A 23,730-nucleotide genomic window follows, 5' to 3' on the forward strand; every position below is an offset into this window, starting at 1 on the left:
TCCCAAGACCAGATGGTACCTTTCATTACCCTGGAGCCTGACAGAGGGACAATGGGAGGGGGCAGTTCAGGACATTCCTTCAGTTACCTTAATTAATAATTAAGCACTACTGGTATATTCATGATGGCCATCCATAATTATGGTAAAATAGGCATAAAACAATTACATATAAAATACTCTGAGTAAACTGCACATTTGAGTAAAGTGTACTGAGAATAATAAAAAGTTGAAGGTAAAAACATAGCAAGTTTGATTTCATTAGGTATCAGGAGCAATTAAAAATAGATTATGGCATTTAAAAATTTAAGGAAACCAAAGAGGTCTGGAATTATACAACATTTAGAAAACAAAGGCAATATGAAATTTATAATATAAGACACCATGGAAACAAATGCCAAATGCCTCTTGTACTGGGATTTCAGGCATTCCTATAGATATTCCATTAAAAGTTGAAACTCAAGGTAGAATTACCTAGGCTTTGTAATACACTGTTTAAAAAAAAAAAACCAAAAACAGGATAATCAAGAAATTTCAAGCTTACAGTGAGCCAAGGAGTTACATTAAGCAAGGCTTAGGTAGTAGCTCACTTACCTGCTTGGAGTTACTGTTCACAAAGAAATCCTACAGCCATGGCAGAGGCATGGAAAAGGCAAATCAGATACATGCAGTTCAGAAATCACAGCAAAAACAGGGGAAAGTCAAAGTAGTCAAGGGAGTCAGTGGTGCAGGGTAAGAGATGATTTATGCCCTATACAATCACCAGTGAGAGTTATGATGCTGACAGTCTGGCTGAAGATATAATGAAGATGATGACATTTGTTGAACATACTTTTAAGCAGTAGTGAATGAAATTCAGAAAAGAAAAGGGCTTAGAAAGGCCCAAGCTGGAAAAGGAACAAATCTCTTTGAAACAACCACTGAGCTTTTACTAATTCAACATGTTGATTTTCCTTTCTCTCTCCCTCCTCTTCCCCTGGTGCTGGGAGTGAACCCAGAGCCTTGCACATGCTAGGAAAACACTCTACCATTGAACTACATCCTTAGTCAACATGTTGCTTTTTACTTGAAGCAGGAGAATATCAATCAAGTTCATCAATTTGAGGAAACTATTCCCATTGTTGTGTACCACAGAAAAATATGCACTTTTTTGGTGGATATAATCTCCTGTTTTGTATTTTAGGAGGGATTAAGAAAAGACAAGTGGAACAAACTAAGTCAGTAATAATCAACCTTCAGTACCCCTAGATGGTCCAAATGATGCCTGTAGGTGCTATGGGTAGGTATGAGGGAAAAAGAAGGACATGCAATTAAGAGGCAAACAGTGGCTCACAGGCTGTGTAGCCACTGGTGACCCCATCTCATCTGCCCCAGGGCTGTTTAAGAATGCAAGGTCAATAGCCTTTTCTTGGAAAGGTTTTTGAAAGGAGTAGGAGTTAAGAAGGGAAAGAAGAGCTAATTGACATGCTATAAGAAAGTGACAACTTCACTCGCATTATTTTTTGCTGCACTGGATTAAAGAAATATTCAGTGTGCAAAACACACTCCAGCTTTGGCCCAACAGCTTGCACACCAGCATTTGCTCAGCAGATCCCTTAAGGTCTCACTGGTTTTGGCAGCACTGCCAAGGCCGATTTTACACAGATGAACTGCTTCCCATAATTCGTGTAAGTGGGAAACAGTACATGTCCTCCCCTTGCTCTGCCTATACAAAGGAGGATTGCTTTTCTACCATGGTGTTTAAAAAATAATAGAAACCTTTCTTCTGTGATAGCCTAGTTGTCTGTTATAACTGCCCAGTTTTCTAAAATTCTTCAGGACTTTTTCTGTAAAGCAGTTTCAAGAGCAGAGAAGATGATGGTGAAATGAGCTCCATGAAGTCATTTGAACCTGTTTTTTTTTTCCTTTTAAAGATAAAATTGTTACTTGAATTTAGATTCTGCTATCACTGTCTGGCCTTCAAAGAGATTTTTATGAAGTTCTCTGGCAACTCATTCTACATCTTAAGTTCCAACTGCCAGAAAATTGAGACTTACGACCTCTAGTGTAGTGGACTATGGAATAAAGCAGCAGTCCTTTACTGGGTGTATGGTATGGGGCTCAGTTTCTCTATCTGTAAAATGGATTTAGCACCTGGATTATTATTGTGAAGATTAAATGTGATGAGGCAGATAAAATGATAGATATAGTACCCTTGGCACATATCTATGAGCTCAATTCTTGGAAGCTATGACACAGTTATTTTATCTTTCAAACTGAAAGATTAAAAAAAAAGTCTTCTTTTGGCTGGGTTGTTGACCAGTTGGTCAAGATATTCCATTTGCAACCACCAGGAGCAATGAGCATAACAGTTAATAGCTAAGTAATGTTTCTTATCTTTCCAAAGGTGAGGATGAAGAATGCTATGGGAGAATTTTGTTAATTGCTAGCCTCAAAATTCCACTTCTTTAAAGATTCATTAGTCAGCATATTAAAAATAAAACCACAAAGCTTATGAGTTTACTAGATGGGGCATGTTAGAAATAAACAAGCTTCCAGGCCTATTTCAAGTAAATTAAGTTTCTTTTTGAAATCTTAAATTATTCACTCAAAAATCACAGGGAGGGCCCAGGCATGGCGGTGCATGTTTATAATCCTACCTATGGGGAAGGCATAGAAAAAGAGGATCGCAGTTTCAGACTGATCCTGAGTAAAAAACACGGGATCCTACCCCCCCAAAAAACTAAAGCAAAAAAGGGTATGGTGCAAGTGGTAGAGCCTGCCTAGCAAGTGTGAGGCCTTGAGTTCAAAACCCAGGTACCACACACACACAAAAAAAAAAAATCATGGGAAATACAAAAAGATACTTCAAATTGGTTGGCTTGGGGCAAATATAGAATTGCTACATTTGGCTCCACTCAACAGGATGTCTAATTTTTCCAGATGATTTTGGTGTAGGGTTTAGGACTTGGAATATAAATAGGAAGTTGGTACTTGCATTTTCAGGAAGTGCTGATAAACTGCTATTAACAGGCTTCTACAAAGTAATAATGACAACACTTCATAGATAATGATAATCCTTACAGGAATGATTCTTAGTATTTTTTGAGATTAATCAAATACCTTGATTAACCTGATAAAGGCTGAGAATCCCCTTCCAGAAAACTGAATACACTGATATTTATATAAAATCCTGTCATTTAACTCTTACCATAGAACTCAGTTATACAACCTCTAGCTTTATACTCCTCTTTGGTCCAAAGAAAACCACTATTCACAATTTTCTCTTCTGTCTTCATGTTGTGAGGCTAAGGGCTAAGTTTGTTGAAATAAATATCCTAAGTCATAATTTTTCAAGGTGCAATTGGATATACAGAATAATAACAACTTTAAAAGAATAAAAAAAGGAAAATTCTTGGACCATTTATAAACAGTCAGGATATACTATAAAGTGTTTCAAATGGGACCCCCCCCCCAACAAAAGACTTCCATATTACCTATTAGCAGTAAAGGTTGGATTTTAGAGCCTGGAACAGTAGTTTTCCCTTGCTCCTTTAATCAGAGAACAGAGGCATTAAAATGTTGTTTTATGATGATCATAGGATCCTAAAAGGGCTGTCCTCAAGCAAAGACTAGGAAGGAGGAAGAGACAGTGAGCTGTAATATGCTGCTATAGAGCTGTGACTCCCTTTTAGGTAAATGTGGCATCATTAGCTAATTTCTCCTCTGATTACATGGATAGGGAGAAATGAATTTGCAGCATGTCAGGATAGAAACTTCCCACAAAACAGACATGAATATTGTATAACTGTATTTGAAATAATTCTACTAAACAATGTGCTACATTACGTATTAAAATAAATCTCTGTGGCTGACCTGGAAAACATGTATAATGTAGTTTCATGAGGAAAAAGGTCCTGAGATTCAAAAAACTGACTTTCAAATGAGCTTTTGGAAGGTGAACAGGGGAATAATAGCATGCTATTAAATTTCATTTCATGTGGCACACGAGCTTACATAATCGGCTCTGCACACCTATGCACTGAAAAAAAGTTCTTAAACTGGAGTTAAAGAAAATCCTCTACAAAGTCTGGCAGTCAAAATGAATAAATCCATGGATTAAGAAAAAAAAGAAACCAAGAATTATACTACTTTGTAGTACTGACTGTGCCACCTGTTAGGATACTAAATATACATTGAGTTTAATTTTATTATCTGCAATACAGAAATACTATCCCTCATGAGAATTAAATAAGAAAATAAGAATAAGAACTCATTGAGAATTACATTTAGGGTTGATGAGATTAAGAACTGAGGATATCATACTCAGTACCATAAATGTAATGAGTACTCAATACTGATTCATTTGAGTTCATATCTGCAGTACTTTGCATATTTTCTCATCCTTGCTTTTGCACTGTTATATTGTGGGCCTGTGCAAAAGTTTAATGCATTTGAATCCTTTGAAACACTTTCATAAAGCACACAACGTAAATATCTGGCTTTTTTTTTTTTGAGGCAAGGTCTAACTATATAGACCAGGTTGGCCTTAAACTTGCTATGTAGCTTAGGCTGGTTTCGAACTTGTAATCCTCCTGCCTCAGTATCCTCCAGTGCTGGGATTATGTGTATACCATCACACCTGGCTAAATATTTGATTTTTAATAATAAAATATTTCTCAAATCAATTGCCTTTTTATATATGCTTGAAAGTATATAGTAAATTTATTTATAAATGCATGTGTCTATATTTATATAGGTATATGTGTGTGTGCACAAGTGTGTATTCATATGTATACATCTCCTAACTGCTAATTCTTCATTCATCTAATTTATACTAATTGGACATTGCTAAACTGTCTCAAAATCTTACTCTCTGTAGTAATGGTACTCATGTGTTCCTTTACCTTTCTAAAAACTATCTATCCCAGCAACTGGCTGAAGTCCAGAGTTTGACCAGGATTTCACAACTCCGGAAGAAGGGAAGAAGAGACACCATGAAAAAGATAGGTTCCAGTGTTCATTTGGGAGTAGAAAAGACAGCATTTCAAATGCAGTGACAGTCACGTAACACACTGCTAAGACTGAAATGAGAACACATAGGTCTTTGATGAAGGGTCATTCAATGACAAGCATTCCATTTTTTTTTACTCCGTCGTACATATTCTGATTGGAATGTCCCTATCTTTTGATTTTCTGGCTTTCAACATTCAATAAATTCAATAAAATGGCTCAATACTTTCATTTGGAAAACATTTTTATGGTTTAAAAATTCTCATCTCCAATTTTTAAACAAAAGGGGAAATGTGTCTGAATTACTCAAGCTTAACAGGTATGTTGAAATTTTTCTTCAGGAAGTGCTACTGAAAATTTGGGCACAACTCATTCTAGTTACCAGTCTATTTAGTGTTAAGTACAACCAAAATGTTCTGGTCTTTCCTGTCTGGAATGACTACTGATTACTTAAACAGTGCTGGTTGCTAGGAGACAATTACCCAATTGCTGGGCTTTCTGCAATCCCAAAGCTCTTGAGAACTGTCCACATATTTGTCCCAGAGCATTTTGGCAGCATCCTTCTACACCTGAAAGCCAGTTAATTATGAGTCTTGTAAACTTGGGTCTTTCAACCACCTGCCTTCATAATAAATGCAACACACATGCTCAAACTTGAATAGCATCATTTGGAATAACTGCAGCTCTCTTTTCTACTTCTCTAAGTTCCCAAACCTTCATCTTAGACAACCAGCATTAGCAATTCAATTAGCAATTGAAACTGAAGTGAGAAAGCAATGGGACAGAGAACCAGGTCAGAAGATTATTTAAATTACTAGGAAATTTGCAAAATGTCTTATGACTTCATGCCAAGTTCCAAGTTGTCTACTCCTGGGACAACAGAGAGAGAAGAGACATGGTATAATCAGTCAGGAATGAGTCTGGGCAAAATACCTACAGGAGAAGGACTCTAAACACACCTTTGAAAAGTAAGGTGTCTTTTCTTTGTACTAGACAATGCCTTATTTTCCTTTTCTACATTTTTCTTTATTTAATGTGTATCACAGGACAAGTTGCTTTTTCACTTATGAAGGGGTCCAGTTGAAGGCTTCTGTTTTGGGGTTTCTGTCACCATAGCAGACAACTATTTTTACTTTTGTACTTTATTAAACTAGTACAAAAGGCATTTCAGAGAAGCTTTCCCTCCCTTACAGCAAAATATTCTGACTAAATAACACTCCTCCCCTATTTTAGATGCATTAAAGGCTATATTGAAAAAAATAAGCATTAGTTTTTGTTTCTCTCAACCTCAGTCCATCTTCTTTCATGATGCTTAGCATTTCTTTTCTGAGACATTCTTTCTTAGGAACCAAGCCAAGAAAGCTGAGTAGGAAGTGTGCTGCTTGTTTGAGGATACTCCACCCTGGACATGATTCATGCAGGAGTTACAGCCTCCCAGGACAGCTCAAGGGAAACCCCTGTGTAGATGCCTGGCACTTGTGTTTTCCTATATAAGATACATATGTTCTTGTAGGAATGTCTCTCCTTTAGTCAGCCTCATCAATCTTTCTCCCTGTACTCCTAGGCTCAATTATTTACCTTCTCAGTCTTTGATGTATTATTTGGGTACCATCTTTTCTTTGTTCTTCTGGAACTTTCCACACCTGGCCACCTAGCTGTGGCTACTGGTCTACCCTGAAGAGCTCTACCTGTAAGAGCTCTTCTGGTCTACCCTTAATAAGCCCCCTGGAGGAACAAGAGTTTCCATGCAGTTGTGACCAGGGCTCACACAGTGATGCTGCCTGTTTGACCTCGTCAATGTGGATAAGCAGTAAGCACCAAATCACATGCTCATGCTACCATTGTGAAAGCTTTGTTCCCTTTTCAGTAGCTTCTCTAGTCCTTTTTTGTATAATTGCCATCTCCATACTTGCTAAGCCTATGTAACCCCACTATTGAGTCTATCACATTTATGACATATAGTTAAAACTTCTCTGTAGATTCTGCTTAGCTGCCAAATTATAGTCATTTACCAAATCCTGTATTTCTAAGAAATCTATTTATTTCAAAAAGCAATTTGCCTCTGACAGTATTTGATACGCATTTCTTTTTAACGTAGATAAACCAAAATGGCCTCAGAAACACTGTGACAGTGTAAGTTATATAACTCCCCTACTAATATTTTTTTTCCAGTGATCTATTTTTAACTAAGCACAGTGATGAGAAAACACAGAATTCTTTACGTCAATGGAGACAAGGCCTTTGTCATACACCATGACACAAAGCTTCCAGACAAAGAGCTCATATACCTTCAACTGTTCCCTTACACACCGACAGGCGCTTGGACAGACATGTGGACATGTATACAGTGCCACTTTGCAGGAACATACCAGGAGAGACCAAATGGCCTAACACTAAAATGCTTATCATATCATGCTATGGCAGATGGCCCAGGGATCATGCACAAGGAATGATGTTTACTATTTTGGCATTGGGAGGGCACAAGCTATTACCTGCTGTCTTTGATAGGCAGAGAAAGTTCTTTCGAGGTCCTCAAGATCTAGAATTTTGAAGACTTTTGTATCATCAATTTCAGTCCATACTGTTCCTTCCAGTTTGTTCTAGAAACATCAAGTTAACAAGTTCTATGGTTTATAGTTATACACAAGAACAGACATGATATTTTTTTAAAGTGCTTCTATCCCCCAAATTTTTATTCTATAAGGTGCTCAAAGGAAGCTGGTTTCAAACAATGTGTCATTGTTTCAGAAGGTTTCTCACTTAATATATGAGCTAGTGAGAGCCATGAGTCCACTAGAAAATAAAGGATTCAGCAGTCAGGGCTGTTTCCCCTTCCTGACGACACAATGAGCTGCTGCTATCCACTGATCCATTAGTGGGAAAGTGGGAACAAATGGCTTACCTCAGGCAGCTTTAACCAGTTGAAGGATTTCAGGGCATTTGTGGGCTGAGGAATGTTTTTCTTCTTGAGTGCCAGACCCACTGGAGCACCAGGAGGTGGCATGATTCCCCCTAAGGGAGGGGGTCCTGGGGGGGGAGGAGGACCACCAGGAGGGAGGGGAGGTGGTGGAGGAAGCACTCCACCTGGCAGGGGTGGGGGTGGTGGGGGAGGAAGGAGAGTCCCAGGTGCAGAGGAAGGAAAGGGTCCCCCTGGGGCTCCAGGTGAGGGTCCTCCTGGGACTGAAGCACAGACAGCCCTCTGAAAAGGTAAAATAGGAAAAGAAAGAGAGGATCGATGAAGGAAGAAAATTCACTGGATGATTTTCAGAAGCTGGAATTTTGCCTAAAATAGATTATAGCGAAATCCACACTGTTGAAAATGCGGGTTCTGTGACTTGATTGAGTCACCCCTTTGTATTTGACAATTGAGTGTTTGTCTGCAAAGCATTCATATCTCGCTCACTTCTTGCACCATCACAGAGTTTGGTTTTCATTGAATCAGTTTTCATGCTAAGAAGCTAATATGATTTGCTTTAGCACAGGGTTGATACTAAAAACACCCCCACCCCACAAACTACCTCTGCTGCCTAACCTACATGATGGCAGATGGAGCAAGTCTCATAAATCCTGTGATGAATTGTGAGACACTTCAGATTTTATTCCCATAGCAGAAGTTGTCTACTTGAGGGTGAGGGGGCCCAGGATAAGTGAAGCCTTGGCAGCTGTGGCCCTCACCCTGCTGAGCTCGTGGAGCTGTGCTGTGAGATCTGCCACCTGCTGCTTGACCTGCTTGTGCTCAGTGGTCTCCTTTTCAAGTTTCTCTTTCATTTTATTCAAGGTCTGCATCATTTCTTCCTTCTCCTGGGTCTTGGCATCACACTCTCTCTCTTTCTTTTCCAATTTCTGTTGTAGTTCATTGTGCTCTGTGTAAGAAAACAACTGGGCATGATAACAGAAGATTCTTCAAAGCTGAGACATTTTCTCTAAAAAGGAAAATCAACTGAGGATGATGGTGGAGATTGAGGCTCTTTATTAGGTAATTATCATTCCTAAATAGCACTCATGCAGAGAGAGGGCTTCTGATGAACAACTTTATTAACTACATTCTGTAAATGGACAAAGAAGAGACCCTAAAGTCATAGCTATAAAACAAAAGTTTGAAGAACTACTCCTAGAGGATTAAGGTGCCTTTTTAATAGTTAATTCAGAATCCCATCACAGAAATGGCCCATTAGCTATACTAGGGTAAATGAATGCTACGAAAAGGGCCTCTTTTCACACATCAGAAATGGGATGTGGAGAAGTCCAGCTTTGCTGAGCATGTTTCCTGGCTTGTGCCCACTAGCAGAAGGGCTGGAAAGGGAGGATCTTGTGCTGTAAGGCAGAGCTGCTGGCAGACCCAGTGTTCGTCCTGACACTGACTCATTTCTCTCGGACCCCTTAGAAGGTTGTCTGAAGTATTTTATGCTTCCAGCAAGCAATTATTAAAATTTGTGGGAAGCAAATTCTGGTGTTAAATATCTTAAGAGCAGTAGTGTTATGTTGGTTGAGCACGAGAATCATAGTAACATGGGAAGAAAAATATTAGCTCTCAGCTATGGTTTTACTGACTTCCCCAGTCCTGCTGTCGTGGAACAGGGCATTCAAATTAGCATAATGTTTATTCACATAGCCAATGAATATGAGACTTCTGACATGAATGGTGAGCTTTGGAAAAGAAAAATAATGAAGTTGAAGCTGCATAGTTTTATTTCAAGTACTTGGACCCAATTCCTATTCTTTATATGTCAATAAATACACTAGAGATATAGTCCGATGAGGCTGAGCTATGGAGAATTGGTCTCTGTTCAGTAATACACTTAAGCTCTTGTTGTCTTTGACCTCCTCTCTTCTGTGTCCTTGGAAATTAGGATTTTCAGGGGGAGTTCTGAGCCATTGAGATCCTTGTGTTTCACCAGCCTTGGAGTTAAGATAGCCACTAATCCGCTTCTGCTACTCTCTGGCTTCTTTGGGTCCGTATTTTAAAACGAAACCCCACTGTATTCTATTTTCTTTCCTCACTGACAATTAAAAGGTGAGGAGTGTGCCTTCCTCTCTCAGGTCATAACCCTTTCACAAATCTTTCTGTGCCTTAGAATCACATAAGAGGTCTTAATGTTTCAGAAAGCCCTTGCCCCGCTCTGTATGTCAGGGCGGGGCATATGAAGCTGGTCGGAAAATGCTCCTTACAGGATCCTCATGTAATGCCAGGTTTGGGAAATTCCAACCTAAAGACTCTCCACAAATGATGTCCATTTACCACCTGTTCCCTAAGCTTTTATTGAGTGCTTCCCGGGAGTGCTGTATACCAGAGAGTTCTCCCCTACATGCTCTGCACCTTGCAGGTCCATGGAACTTCCTGTCTCCTCACAGCCCTACCTGCTCACTACTTTGCCAACATGTGCCCTCTTGAATCTAACTGCCAGCTGAAGCATCAAGAAAAGAAGTCAACTTATCTACAATTTCTCTTCTTTTATATTCTACTCATGATTTCACTTTAAACTACTCTGTTCCTCCTAATGACCTTAGAGATTTTCTCTTGTGCCACCTCAGCTACCTGAATCCTTTAACAGCAGTTAATCACTTAGTGTGCAACTTACTCATGCTGGTACCATGCTAATGTTCTTCTATTTGTTTTTTGTTTAATCTGCATAACAACATTATCAGTTAGGTTTAATTCTCATATTGCAGAAGAGGAGACTGGAGAGGAAAAGAGGGCATAACTGAGCCTACCCATACAGTCAGTGAAGGCAGAGTTGAGACTCAGTCTCAGAGCTCAGCACAGTGACTGACACAGAGAAACATTTACTAAGTGTCCACTGAAAGAATGGCTCAGTGACTCCAAAGATGATACCCCAAGTAATGTCCTCAACTTCCACACTCAGATCTCCATTATCTAGTGCAGCCCTAAAATTCAGACCTCTCTTTACTTGAAGTTTGAATAAATGTTTCTATTCTTTCCATAACAGTTCTGGAATTTATTTATCAAAATGCATGTGCAGCCTCACTTACGTGAGAGCAACATAAGGAACTGTCACATATCAGTACTTCTTCACATTTGGGATTTTCCTGAATCACTAGTGGCCTTGGTTTTCTGCTTGATGGCAAAGGACAAATGTGATGAGAGGAAAGGAAATAGTTAGACCTCTCTTGAACACTCTCTTCAGTGCATTAACTCTTGGGGTGAGGGCTATTGTATTTCATTGGCTGTGATTAAATAACTTATGCAAGGAAGTCAGTAACCAGTGTGGTGAGAAGAGTGTTGGCAGGGAATATACTGTTCTCACAAAGGGGCCAACTTTAATTTGCTAATATTCTGAAGGAGGGAGGAAAGCTAAATATTTCTGACTCATTGGCACTAGGAGGCACACAAATGTCTCTCCTGTCTGCTGAGTGATAATATCAAAGACATATTCAAATACTCAATAATCGTTGGCTTGTTAATGTTTCATAACACATCTCTGGCAATTGTCATTGATTTTCTGCCTGGTTTCTTTTTTATGACTGGTGCCAAATTAAGGTCATGGAGAAAATTGGGTCACTGAAACCAAGTGATCTGTGCTTCTCTTTTAAAATTTTGGTTAAACCCTAGAATCACTTGTTATAGTTCTTAAATGCCAATGTGCTTTAAAGAGCAGTTATGGGGCAAAGAAAGGATTGAATTAAACAAATACTACACAGCAAGTGGTACAGCTTTTCAAAAAATTGTACATGATTATAATAAAAGCATAAAATATTTGGGAATTGGCATGACAATTAAAAATCGCTTGATTCTAAAAAACCAGTGCAAAATGCCTGTAAGACATGGAAAAATAAAGGTTACTTGATATATAGAGTCAACAAGAAATACCAATGCAAATTTCTAAAAGATGCAGAAAGCAGGGCCATCCAGTAACCAACAATACAGCACAATCTCTTGTCAGGGTCTCATAATTTACCTTTTCTCATTTTTTCTGCTTGCTCTTTCCACTGTTTAACTTCATTTTCATTAACCAACCTGCATAATAGTTAAAGGAGTACTCATTACACACATTAAAAAAAAGATAAAAGGTCCACTGCTAAATATATTTTCCCTAGGTACAAAAATAGTCTACTGTAGAGAAAATCCCGAGTGCATGCTTGAAACTCATTTAAATCCAGATGTTACTTTAGATATATTGCATGTGATTATATAGTAACCCATAGTCAACCTCCAGAACATTTCAGTTCTCTCAAGTATTATTTTGAAGTAGTATAAAATATCTTATGTTATCATCATTATCTCACAGGCAGTGGAATAAGAAGAGACTTACATTCGTACAACATTCTTAATGTTAAAGTTCTCCAAGGGTGTTGAGTCGGGATCCTGTCCTTTGTCATTCTGGATAACTATTTGTTGTATAATTCTATCTAGTAGTAGCCAGTACTGAACAGTATTGCCGCTCCTCTTGTCTAAAAAGAGGAAAGATGGTGGAAAAAAGCAATGAAGCTATTTATAAACTAGGATGAATATTTTTCAATAGTGGTCACCCATTAGATCCACTGAATCAGAGAAATGTTTATATTATCTGCCCTAAGGCTTCCCAAAGTCTTTGGAATTTTGGTATGTAATGATTATTTATTTGATTGAGAGGTACTTCCCCCTTCCCTTTCTAAATGTGTTGTAAAGCATATATTTATTTTTAAAATCAAAGTGAACACAAAGTCATTTCATTTTGAGGATTTCATAACACCTCTTAAGCTGTGTGGAGACACACGCTGGGCTGCCACAAAGCTGAGGCTTGGAATCCCTGATATGCACCCGATCTAATCAGCATTGTTCTGAACACAGAGCCCTTTGGACAATGTCTGAGCACTAGCCACATCCGTGTAGGTCACAGACACTCACAAGGCATTTGGAGGCAGTGGTGAAGGATGGACATGAAGTGAGGGTAAGCTTCACTGTGAGTCAGCCTCTTCCTGGTCAGCTCAAACATTTGAGTTGCACTTTTTGTGTCTATGTGAACCTATTTTATAGGAAAAAAAACCAAATCTAAGTCAAACATCCAAGTTCCTCAATCGCCCTCAATACAAGAAGAGTAAACCCGAGGCAAACACAAACTCATCCTGTGACTTAGGTAATAAAACGGAACTTCAACTTCACTCATAGGTTACACTGGTCCATAGTGACACTACGCCACATATTTTCAAGGGGAAAATTCTGTGAGCTGATGAGTCAAGTAAGAATAATTAGGGGCATACATACCAATTCAAATCTTTTGGCAAATTCTAATTCATCTTCATTTCGGAGCATTTCAAAAAAGTCTAAATGCCTGAAAGAAAATTGAAGAAATGTTACTAAAAGCAAAACATCCTACAAACACAAGCACATAGGATTCAGGACATTAATATTTAGGCATTTTCTAAATTTTCAGAGAGATCGCTAAAGAAACAAGGTAACAAAATGTGAATGCTTCCACTTAACTATGTTCTTTCTAAGGAAAAACTACATTAACTGAGTTAAGTATGACCACAATAGAAAAAAAAATGTAAAAACCTAGAAAGCCTATTACAAAATATATAATTATTAAATGATATTTATCAAATCCAAAAGTAATCAAGTCCAGATTCTACTCACTGATTCCCTTTATGGAAAACAAGCCCATATAATCACACTTGACTTGCTGTTGAATTAAAGATCACAAAAGAAATGTCCATATCATCCTAAATGATGAATAAATTTCATTTAAATTTTTATTAACCCCTACTATATATTCTATATATTCTATGTGGGGATGATACAGTCTATGAAGACAAATGCGTCAGAGTAAAGGGAACAGAATGTAAAGGGAAAGGAAAGGATATTTAGTAGTTGAAAAAGGCCTGTCTTTGGGGAACAAGTAATCTGGATGTCTGAAAGGTCTTTTGAAGCTGAGGAACTAAGTAAGTGCAAAGGTCCTGAGGCATGAGTATTTTGGACTTGTTCACAGAATATCAAGAAGAGCATGCTAGAGTACATGAATGAAGGAGAAAAGTGTGGTAGAAGGAAAGATCTGAGAGCTAGTGGGGTTCCTAGAAATGGTAAAATGATTGCCAACACAACAAGTGAATAGGAAACAGAAAACAATATTCCAACAATGCCTATCAACGTTACCTCAGTTTTCACCACAGAGCTGGTTGTCATTATCCTCACCATTGAGGCAGGATAAATCAGGGAAAATGAAGCATGGGAAACAGCAGCCAGGAATTCACAGATAAGCATTGTACTACCGAGCACTGCAGCCTGATGAAAAGCACCAGATATTGCTTTCTTTTCTTTAAGCTTCACAAGCTGCAACACTTAGTAAAATGGGGGAAAAAAGGTGGTGGAGGGGGGTATCTAGCAGCTCTCTCCCTCTGACCTTGCCTGCTTACCCAAATAATTAGTGCACTCTGGAAACTGAGCAAGGATAACTTAAAGACACTTATCCTGGAGAAAAAAAACTGTCGGGAAACTGACACCTCTGAGCACAAAAAGGAAAACACACAGCAAGGATGGAACCTGCCTTGAAGGGAGGTTCATGACTCATCCATTGTTTAAACATCTATATCACAATGAACCAACTAGCCTTAAAATCTTTGGGCTCAATTGATAAAACACTGCAACAGCAAGAATGACTACGTATACCAGATGCCACAACAAAAGGGAACACTTATCCTAAGGTGAATTTGAGCCAACGCCCAACTCACTCTATCACCATAAATATCCTTAATGTTAGAACACTCATTGCATCTGTTATCAGATGTGCCAAACCTATGTTTGGATTGTGTACAATGTATCTTTCCTTTGCTTTGCTATACTTATAAACTTTCTTGGTCTCTACCTTGAGGGTCCTAAAATTCTATCTTGCAACAACATCACAAGCTTAGTGCCTTAGGGCCAGACATGGCCTCATCCCTTTTGGAGACCTCCTCCCTAGAGCATCATCATCATTTTTTATAGGTATAAAATAGTAAAGTTCAGAAAAAAACAAGTTACTTAATTAGGATACACAGGAAGTATGAGGCAAGACTAGGATAGGATATAGATTCAGGTTTAATGTTAAAACCCATTAAGTTCTCTACACAGTGTGCTGCTTCCTTCATCAACAGAATCTTACAATAAGACCCTAATTAGCTGAACTAACACACGAGTGCAAGTCCTTATGTTACAGATGGGTCGCAAATAGTTCACAAGCTGGCGCTGGATACAGCATTGTGTGACACACACGGAAAAACACATGCTGTCTCAGACCACAGCAGTCTGACTTACCTATCTAATGTTGAATTTTCATGCTCCCTTAATTTATCTATAACAGGTTGGATTCCTAACATCAGAAATTCATAGCGAAGATGAAGTCTAAAGTCCAAACTCTCCTGAAAGTAAAAGGGTGGTAAAATAATATTTATGGTTTTTAGATTATATAGTAATCATTTTTAAGAATTAATTACTTTTCTTTTTCTTTCTTCCTGTTTTTTTTTTTTTCCTTCAGTGCTTGTGGATCGAACCTAGAGCCTCACGCATACTAGGCAAGCACCCCACCACTTGAGCCATGCCTCTGGCCCTTTTGGTTGAGATAGGTCTTTTTAAATTTACCCAGGCTGGCGGAAAACTTGAGATCCCCTTACCTCCACCTCTCAGTAGACAGGATTCTGTGCATGTACAGTCATGTCTGACTTAGAAATTATTCTTTAATAATGCTTATAAAAACTGTGATAGAGAGATTCTTACCACTCCCGCGCCTTGGCTCAGCACTGCGTTGATGAAGGACATGATGGCTGTCTTGAGACTCACTTCATCTCGATACCGCCCGGTGCTTTTATCCAAGTCATTAATTAATGTCTGTCGAGGGTACAAACAAAGAACTAAGTCATTATTAATCCTATGCTCATTTACAAATTGTTTTATAGTCAGAAGTTAATTTTTAATATCTTGGGTATAGACAGAATTACATTATCCTTAACAAGCCACTTTTTAAAAATTAAGATTAGTACTAAAAACTCAAAATTCTTACATCATGTGTGCTCATATATACGTGCATACAAGGAACAAAAGACTTTGCTTTGTTACTTCGATTTGCTTGCTACATTTGAGTAAAAACTTGGTGATGCAATCTCACTATTCATATTGATCCTAAATCAAGGATGGCAACCTGTAATTTCAGGGAAGAAGCATTTAGTGGATGCAAAACATGTGTGCTAGATAATATGTAGGATGCAGGGCCACATTTCCAAATTCAGTAAACTAAGATCACCCCCACCCACTCCCCGGCGATCAACTATGGATCAACTCTACTTTCTGGTTCTCAAACCTAAGAAGAAAGGAGAATCTGAAGTCAGTGTGAATAATCCCAAGGAGAAATCTCAAATAATGTTCTCCATGTCAGGGCCAGAAAAGGCAACTACTTACGCAGAGTTAAGGTTGGGGTGAGGGAACGCCCACCTGAAAGCGGGTTCTTTCGCTGGCGTACTTCTGGTAATGTAGCATGGCCTGCAGAACCTTCTTGTGGCCCCCGGGAACCAGGCACACAGCGCCCAGGATTTCCAGCACAGCCACCTTCGTTTTAATGTTCTCTGTGCTCAGACTCTGAGCAATAACATTAATACTCTCAGAATGAGCCAGGACATGAGCCCGGCCTTGAGAGTTGTTCATTAGTGCCTTTATACATCCAATGAGAGAGGTATGTACTCGAGACTCAGACGTCTCATAGTCCATGGTCTTCAGAAAGTTGAGAATACATGACAAGCCATCCAAGTCAATGAATCTTGTTACAAACCTGTCATGATGAGAAGTGCAGTAGCCTTAAGTTCATTTAGGGTTTTGTTTTAACTGTTCTTAAGAGAAAAGTTTGAGGGGTAGGATAAAGAAAAGAGATTTAGTTCCTGAAGTACTCATTGATGAGTTCTTTGTAATTCTTTGCCTCTTCCTTGGCACAGACCAGATAGTCAGTCTAATCAGACTATAAACAAATCTCCATTTGAGGTAAACACATTTCAACTGGTACAAAGAACCAATTAAAAGGCCAGGAGCAAGAAGACACTCAGAATAAATATCTCATCTTAGGTTAAAATCATCTGATCTGAGTTGTTGTAGCATTCAGTTCTCATACACTTCTATGCTGACCACTGACTCTGGCCTCCTATCAAATAAAGTCAAAGAGCAACCCTCAACTCTTGGGTTGTCAAACCAATCGTTATCTATATCCCTAAAGTTTAGCAGCAAAATCCTCCTTTTGTATGACACACTACATGGAATCCCAATATATAAAACAAGATAAATATGACTGTAAATAAATTTTATCAATAGTTATAACATTTATAACATTTACTATAAAGCAGAAGAATTCACAATGACATGTCAAAGCCTTGGAGAAGTCCAGAGTTAATGGAATAACTATTTATCCAACTTCTCCAGAAACTTCTAAACTTACTTAGCTTCGGATGCCCATTAGCATCTGAGAGACCAGAACACATGGAGAAACACACTGTCATACAATTAACTGCATAGTTCTTTTGATGAACCAATAGATTTCCCTTAGTTTGCATCTTATTGCTAAATAAAGAAAAGCAATTGTTATTTTTTGAGCCATTCCACTCAACCATGTCACCCGGATACAGCCAAGCTTATTAAAACAGTTGGCATCATTCACAGCATCTGTGCTAAGGAATGGACCTGTGAGAGTCCCAATACCTCACTAAATCCTGGAGGCCTTAATGGAAATTAAGGCAGTGGCGGCACACGGTGGAAACTGACTACTAGAGCAAAAAGTCACTATTGCCAGAAAGTCTGCCCTTCTTTTATTTTTCACAAGTTTTATTGACATATAATTCACATGACATAAAATTCATCCTTCTAATGAATATTCATTCAGTGGTCTAAAAATATTCATCAATTATGTGGATATATCACATTTTGCCCATCCGTTCATCAATTGATAGATATTTGTGTTGTTTCTACTTTTTCAGCTATTTTGGAATGATGTTGACATGAACATTTGTACACAATCTTTTTGGGGTGATAAGTCTTCATTTCCTTTGGCTATATACCTAGGACTAAAATTGTTAGGCCATATGGCAGCACTATGTTTGCCACTCTCAGGAGTTGCCAACTATCATCATTTTACTTCCCAAGAGCAATGAATGAGGGTCACAATTTTTCCACAACTTTGTTGTCTTGGTTAATCTGTCTGTCTGTCTGTCTCTCTCTCCTCCCCCACTCCCCACTCTCTTTCTCATTTTAGATATCCTAATGGCTGCCTGCATGCCTTTCAATAGAAGAAAATCAATTTATTAGATGCTTAATGATTAAAGTTGTTCATCCATGATTCAGTTGCATGCTTTAAATTTAAGACTTCCTGAAAAGGTTCGACTACTGCAGGAAAAAAAAAAGAGGAAAGAAGGAAAGGAGAAAGGAAAGAAGAATGTGACACCCAAGGAAAATTTACCTCATCGGTTTTGTCCTCAGTGCTGTCTTTAAACTCTCTATAGTTTTACTTCTTTCTTCTTCTTCTTCCTTCTCTAAAGCCAATAAAGATTTTCTCTATGCAAAGAAAACAGAAGTTACCTCTTCAAATCATCTAGTTTTTAAATTATTGTACAAACAAGACAAGCCCACAGATTACATGCTACTGTTACTTTAAATCTATGTGATTAAGACTTACTGAAGTCAAAATATAGACCCACACCACCAATAATTCCTTAAGTTCTTTGTCTCTACTGTAAGTCAGGCACTTCAAATTTTAAATAATGCTTTGAGGAAATGTTTAGAAATTTTAGTACAGATTAAGTTGCTCAAATGTTTATATAACTATTCCATAACTACACACTAGTGTAGACATTAGTATTTACATTTGATAGAAAGAAGACTGGACTTGTAGTTTAGTATAGCACCCTGGCAATTAAAGTTAACTCTATCACACTATCCGAGGAAATAGTCAGCAATTTCCCCATGGTACTGCTCTTTTCTCAGTTGAAAAGTGTAATCTAGATCAAAAGGATTTTGTTACATTAAATTATTTTTTAAGAGGAACAATTAAACTGGAGCTGATATTTCTTCCAGAATAAATGTTTTAACGTCTTAAAATGATTCATCATTTAGCAATTGGGGTATGGAGTGAGTGTGTTTGTGTGTGTGTGTTTTCCTTCCCAGGGAGCTGCTACAGCAGTGCTACTCAAACTTTAACGTGGATATTAAAATCACCTGGGGAATCTTGTTAAAATGCAGGCTCTAATTTGGTAGATCTGAGATGAGGCCTGAGATGCTGCAGGAGCAAGGTTGTAAGTAAGATCTCAGCCATAAATGCTAACAACATTTATAATCTTTTCCACCCTGTTTTACTCCATGATCACCTACCTGTACTAAAGTACCCTAGTCTTATGGTGCCAGGAGCCTGTACCCATGGAGCTACTGGTCCCTGGTTCCTACTCTGAACACATCTTTGTCCCATCTCCTTTGCCTTATGTTACCAATTTTGATAAAAAGCTTGGTTGGGAAACAGACTCAGGTGACTGCATAGAAAAAGAAAAGCTTGCCTCTTATTCATAGGACTTAATGATTCAGTCTGTCCCTTTTGTTTCAGGACCACAAATCATTAAGGGAAACCTTACATTTTAAAAGCAGTAACATCCGCATAAAATAACTAAATCTTAATTAAAACCTAAATTTGACCTTATAATGACAAAGGTAAAGCCTAAAGCAAATGAATGTATCAGTGTCATTTATGAATGGCAATTGAAATAAAAACCAGTAGAGTCTTGTTTTTTAACATGTTATTGTTTCTGCTAAAGCTGTCGTCTTGTTGGTGATGTGTCTGGACAGCTGTCAACAGAGGACAGTAGGGGAAGAATCTGTATGCAGAAATAGCCAATGAATTCCTCCAAAGTGCTATAACACCCATCTCCTGGAAAATTCAACATAAATAACAGCCAAAGGCATTTAATCTCCAGTGGCATCACTGAGCTCATTTTGGAGTCTTAACTAATCACTTTGAATCTGCAACTGAGAATCAGCCTTTTATGAATATCACTCCCAAAATTAAAGACACACATTTTAACTGTGGTTTTCAAATACTAGATGAAGATGCATGTACTTATCCTTGTAGCAATCATGTAAAGGGTGGAACATCGTAATAAAAGTGGACTACATTAAGAATCTCTCCTGTAGAGGTGGAAGATTTATGAACTGCCACAGACAATTAAATGGGAACTTACCATTACCCTCTGCTTAAAACAGAAGAGACCATGATCTTTTCAGTATGTGATACAATTAGATTTGGATCTAAGATTGCATTTATTGTGTTAAGAAAACTGAGGATATATAGATGAACCTGACATTCTAGTGCAACTTTTCAAAATAAAGTTGTTTATATAAAATCTGTTTTCAGGCTTCATATTTAGAAAGAAGGTTTAATTTGCAACTTTTAGTAGATAAGGGAGATATGCCTACCTTTCTAAAGATAATCTGCATATCAAATAATTAGTATGCACCTTGGCATGTACAGAACAGACCTTGTGAAGGTCATTTCTGCTGTTCTCCCTAAGTATTTACTCACATGATGAAGTGGGCAAAGGACAAAACTTATACTGGCAGAGGACCTTTCAGTCAAAGCCATTAAAGTATACACTGGAACTGGGTGAGAGATGCATGAATGTGGCACAGAAAACATTCTGAGTAGGAAGTCTGAACCTAAGCTCTGGTCTGAAACATTTCCTTGGTGTGAAATTGATAAGCCTTCCCTCTAAGCACAATGAACTTCACCTCTCATCCTCCTTCTGGAGAAAGCACAGAAAAGTCACATACAAAGAAAGCTCTGGTCCTTAGAAAACCTGTTGGGCTGTCCTCTATTACACTGTCTTTTACTTTTTAAAAGCCAACATCTCACTCAGGGGTCCTTTAATAAACAAAGCAGTCTTGTTATGAGGTTTATGAAAAGTAACTGAACTTGATCCACAAATTGCAGTCTTCATAGACTAGTAAGTGTGGTGGTTGTGACCCACACTGTTTATCAGACTCTTGAGGCATTAAAGATAACAGGTGTCTGCCCTCAGAAAACTTGACAGTGTTAACCTAGGAGGAGCAGAGGGTCACTGACCTCTTTCATATGCCACAGGGATTTAAAAAGGAGTTAGTTAGAGGCAAATTGAAAGGGGTCTGAACTCAAATGGATAGGTTTAACTTTCTAATCGATGAACTTGGGTAAGGTAACCCTCATTTGAGTCTCAGACTCTTTACATATAAATAGCACTTACAGCATGGGGTGCTGGTAAGGATTTAAAACATGTAAAATGCCAGTTATACTGCTGTCACGCCAGGCATCCTCAATAGCAGTAATTGCCAATGATGTTGTAGACAAGAGATACATGCCTCTTCAGCAGTTCCCTAAGTAGAGAGCCAAAGAGCTGGGCCAGAAAAGGATTTGGAGGAATTGTGCACCTTTGCAGTCCCCAGGGGCTATGTGTCAGGGGTTTAGGCTGTGTGCTGTGGGAATCTCTCATTGCAGAGAGATTAGCCAGAACTATGAAAGGAGGTGGTGGCAATCAGTGTGGTGAGAAAAAAAGAAAGAAAGAAAGAAAATTCAACAGGGTTTCTGGTCTCATCAGGTCTCCTTGTTCCTTTAGGTATGCAGGAGTTTTGAGGCCTCATTAAGTCAAGAATTAATGTCCTTTATCTTTGATCCTGGAAAGATAGTAGCTCAGTTCTAAAATAAGGATTAGAGTGCTTCATTAGGTGTTTGACACATAAAAGACAGCAAAGTCACACAATTTAATGGCATTGCCATGCTCTGGAGAAGGACTTCAGATTAGGAACCAAACATAATTAAAATGTAAACCACTCAAGAATGTTGCAATGAGCTATCCAAGGAGCTGGAATGAGGAGGGAGGATTCCAAAGGAGGGCTTCACACTGGCATATCCCAGACTCTGTACCTCAGGAATGAGCCAAGTCTACTCCAGACAAGGCAGGAATTAAGTTACTAAAGGACAAATGAATGTAACTGTCCCAATATTTGAAGAAAGAAAAACCCATAATTTTCTAGCAGGGATTCATTAATGAAAAAGAAACTTCTCTTGTTAGACATCAAAGCATGCTGACTTAATTACAAAGAAAGTCTGTCTGATAGGATCTCCTCCCCCAATAGTCAGAAATAAGAATTCACAAAATAGCCTTTATATGCAAAAAATGTTAAATGGCTCCAAATCATTATTGCTTGGACAGATGCACAGAAAATCCTTGGTGATCATCAGAAATCTCACATTCACTTAGCATATTCACATACATGCTGAGATTACCCTTTCCTCATTTTTGGCATTGTGTACGATGCACTGAACAGTAAGGATTTGGTACTCGTTTTCTGTCCTTGTAGGCTAAAAACTCTTCAGGCAAAAACTTGTGCAGCTTCTTCCAGAATTTATACAGCCCTGTTCACATTTACCAGGCTTTTTACTATTATACACATACAACAGCAGAAAAAGCATCTTCAAAGAAAAGACTGGAGAAGTTAACTAACAGTCAAGGCGTCTCAAAGTTTTGCAAAATTGTGAATGAGTCACATGTTCTAGTCAGTTTTTAACTTTTGCAGTTGCAGCAGCAAAATACTAGATAATCAAAAATGTTTGCTTCAAGTGGTAAGAAATTAACTTTCCATAAGGACTCTGGAAAAGGCAGGAAAGAGGTAGGGGGAAGGCATCATGGAAACTATCACCCACTGGGATGTTCTAAACTTACAGTTGGATAGAACAGATTGATTCACAGTCATGAGTGTGCCCACTGAAGCAAAGACTATGGGCAACCTTCAATTTCAACCACTAAGGCTCAAAGGCTGATAACTTATTATTCATTTTTTTTTTTTGCTGTGAATTTTTAGCTGTGACTAATTGAGGCCCCTCAAGCTGCTTAGAATGCTAACATCACAAAGATAACCATGTGATCAGAATTCACATTTTAGATATTGAGAATGCATTTTAAACAACAACTGAGCCAAAAAGCTATGTGCCAAAGCTTTCCTAAGGAAATCTCAGCACTATTACTACTATTATGCCTTTTCATTAAACCACTTATTCCATGGATTTCTTACCTGTTTTATGAGAAAAGAGCATTTTGTCTCCTGAAAAATAAATAGGACAGGAAGGACCCAAGTTTCCAGTAGGAAAGAGAATGGGAGGAGTGAAGAAATAATTTTTGTTAAAAAAACAAAAAAAATGTTAAACTTTTTTAAATGATAGTAACTTTTAGGACAGTGTGGCAAATCTCCAAATGACCAGTTAGAGCGATTGCAAGTTAAGAATGAATACAAGCCAAATTTCAGATTATGTTTCCTTTTACAACACTAAAGCCAATTATATTTTAGTGTGTGTAGACTTTATTTTAAACATACTAGAAAAATCACTTTGCCAAGAAATACTTCTGCCCACTTATTTGCCCTGCAACCAATACCAAGTGTCTGGAATGGTGTTTGGGAAGGTAAATGACATTTGGCAGATCTTACTCAATCACATTTATTGTGAAACTGTGTACTTTGTATTGGGTTTTAAACCATGTGTCACAGAACATAAATTATACCTACAGCAGCCATGGAATTCAGTTGATCAATGTAGAACTCAGGCCAACTTGTAGCTCCCTTGTTTTCTTCCTGGTCCTATGAAGAAAAAGGGAAAAGAAGTGATATATTTCACCAGAGGTCTATAGACAGCAGAACATCTGACTTCCAGAGCATCTAGACAATGGTCAATACAACCCACTAGAAGACATTAGGATAGAAGATATTCATTTTTACTTTTTTTTCTGCCC

At 38.2% G+C, this 23,730-nt stretch overlaps 2 protein-coding genes across 7 annotated transcripts in view; one reads left to right on the forward strand and one right to left on the reverse strand.

The window, feature by feature from the left end:
* L3hypdh (trans-L-3-hydroxyproline dehydratase) overlaps positions 1-23,730 on the forward strand; it is a 151,128-nt gene that overhangs the window by 99,268 nt on the left and 28,130 nt on the right. The gene's annotated exons all lie outside the window — the stretch shown is intronic.
* The window catches only part of Daam1 (dishevelled associated activator of morphogenesis 1), a 162,323-nt gene that overhangs the window by 32,185 nt on the left and 106,408 nt on the right, over positions 1-23,730 (reverse strand). For 5 of the 6 annotated variants that reach the window (XM_074067875.1, XM_074067876.1, XM_074067874.1 and 2 more), the window contains exons 4-16: positions 23,507-23,578; positions 18,390-18,484; positions 16,388-16,721; positions 15,677-15,787; positions 15,218-15,321; positions 13,193-13,259; positions 12,836-12,953; positions 12,261-12,399; positions 11,907-11,965; positions 8,665-8,852; positions 7,892-8,188; positions 7,482-7,589; positions 592-621 (exon numbers count right to left, since the gene is read on the reverse strand). In XM_074067875.1, the coding sequence (XP_073923976.1) occupies positions 592-621; positions 7,482-7,589; positions 7,892-8,188; positions 8,665-8,852; positions 11,907-11,965; positions 12,261-12,399; positions 12,836-12,953; positions 13,193-13,259; positions 15,218-15,321; positions 15,677-15,787; positions 16,388-16,721; positions 18,390-18,484; positions 23,507-23,578 (1,722 nt within the window). The remainder of the gene's footprint in view (positions 1-591; positions 622-7,481; positions 7,590-7,891; positions 8,189-8,664; positions 8,853-11,906; positions 11,966-12,260; positions 12,400-12,835; positions 12,954-13,192; positions 13,260-15,217; positions 15,322-15,676; positions 15,788-16,387; positions 16,722-18,389; positions 18,485-23,506; positions 23,579-23,730) is intronic. The other variant, XM_020178957.2, reaches the window with a different exon arrangement.

The sequence above is a fragment of the Castor canadensis genome, chromosome 3 (genome assembly GCF_047511655.1).
Source record: "Castor canadensis chromosome 3, mCasCan1.hap1v2, whole genome shotgun sequence".
Taxonomy (NCBI): Eukaryota; Metazoa; Chordata; class Mammalia; order Rodentia; family Castoridae; genus Castor; species Castor canadensis.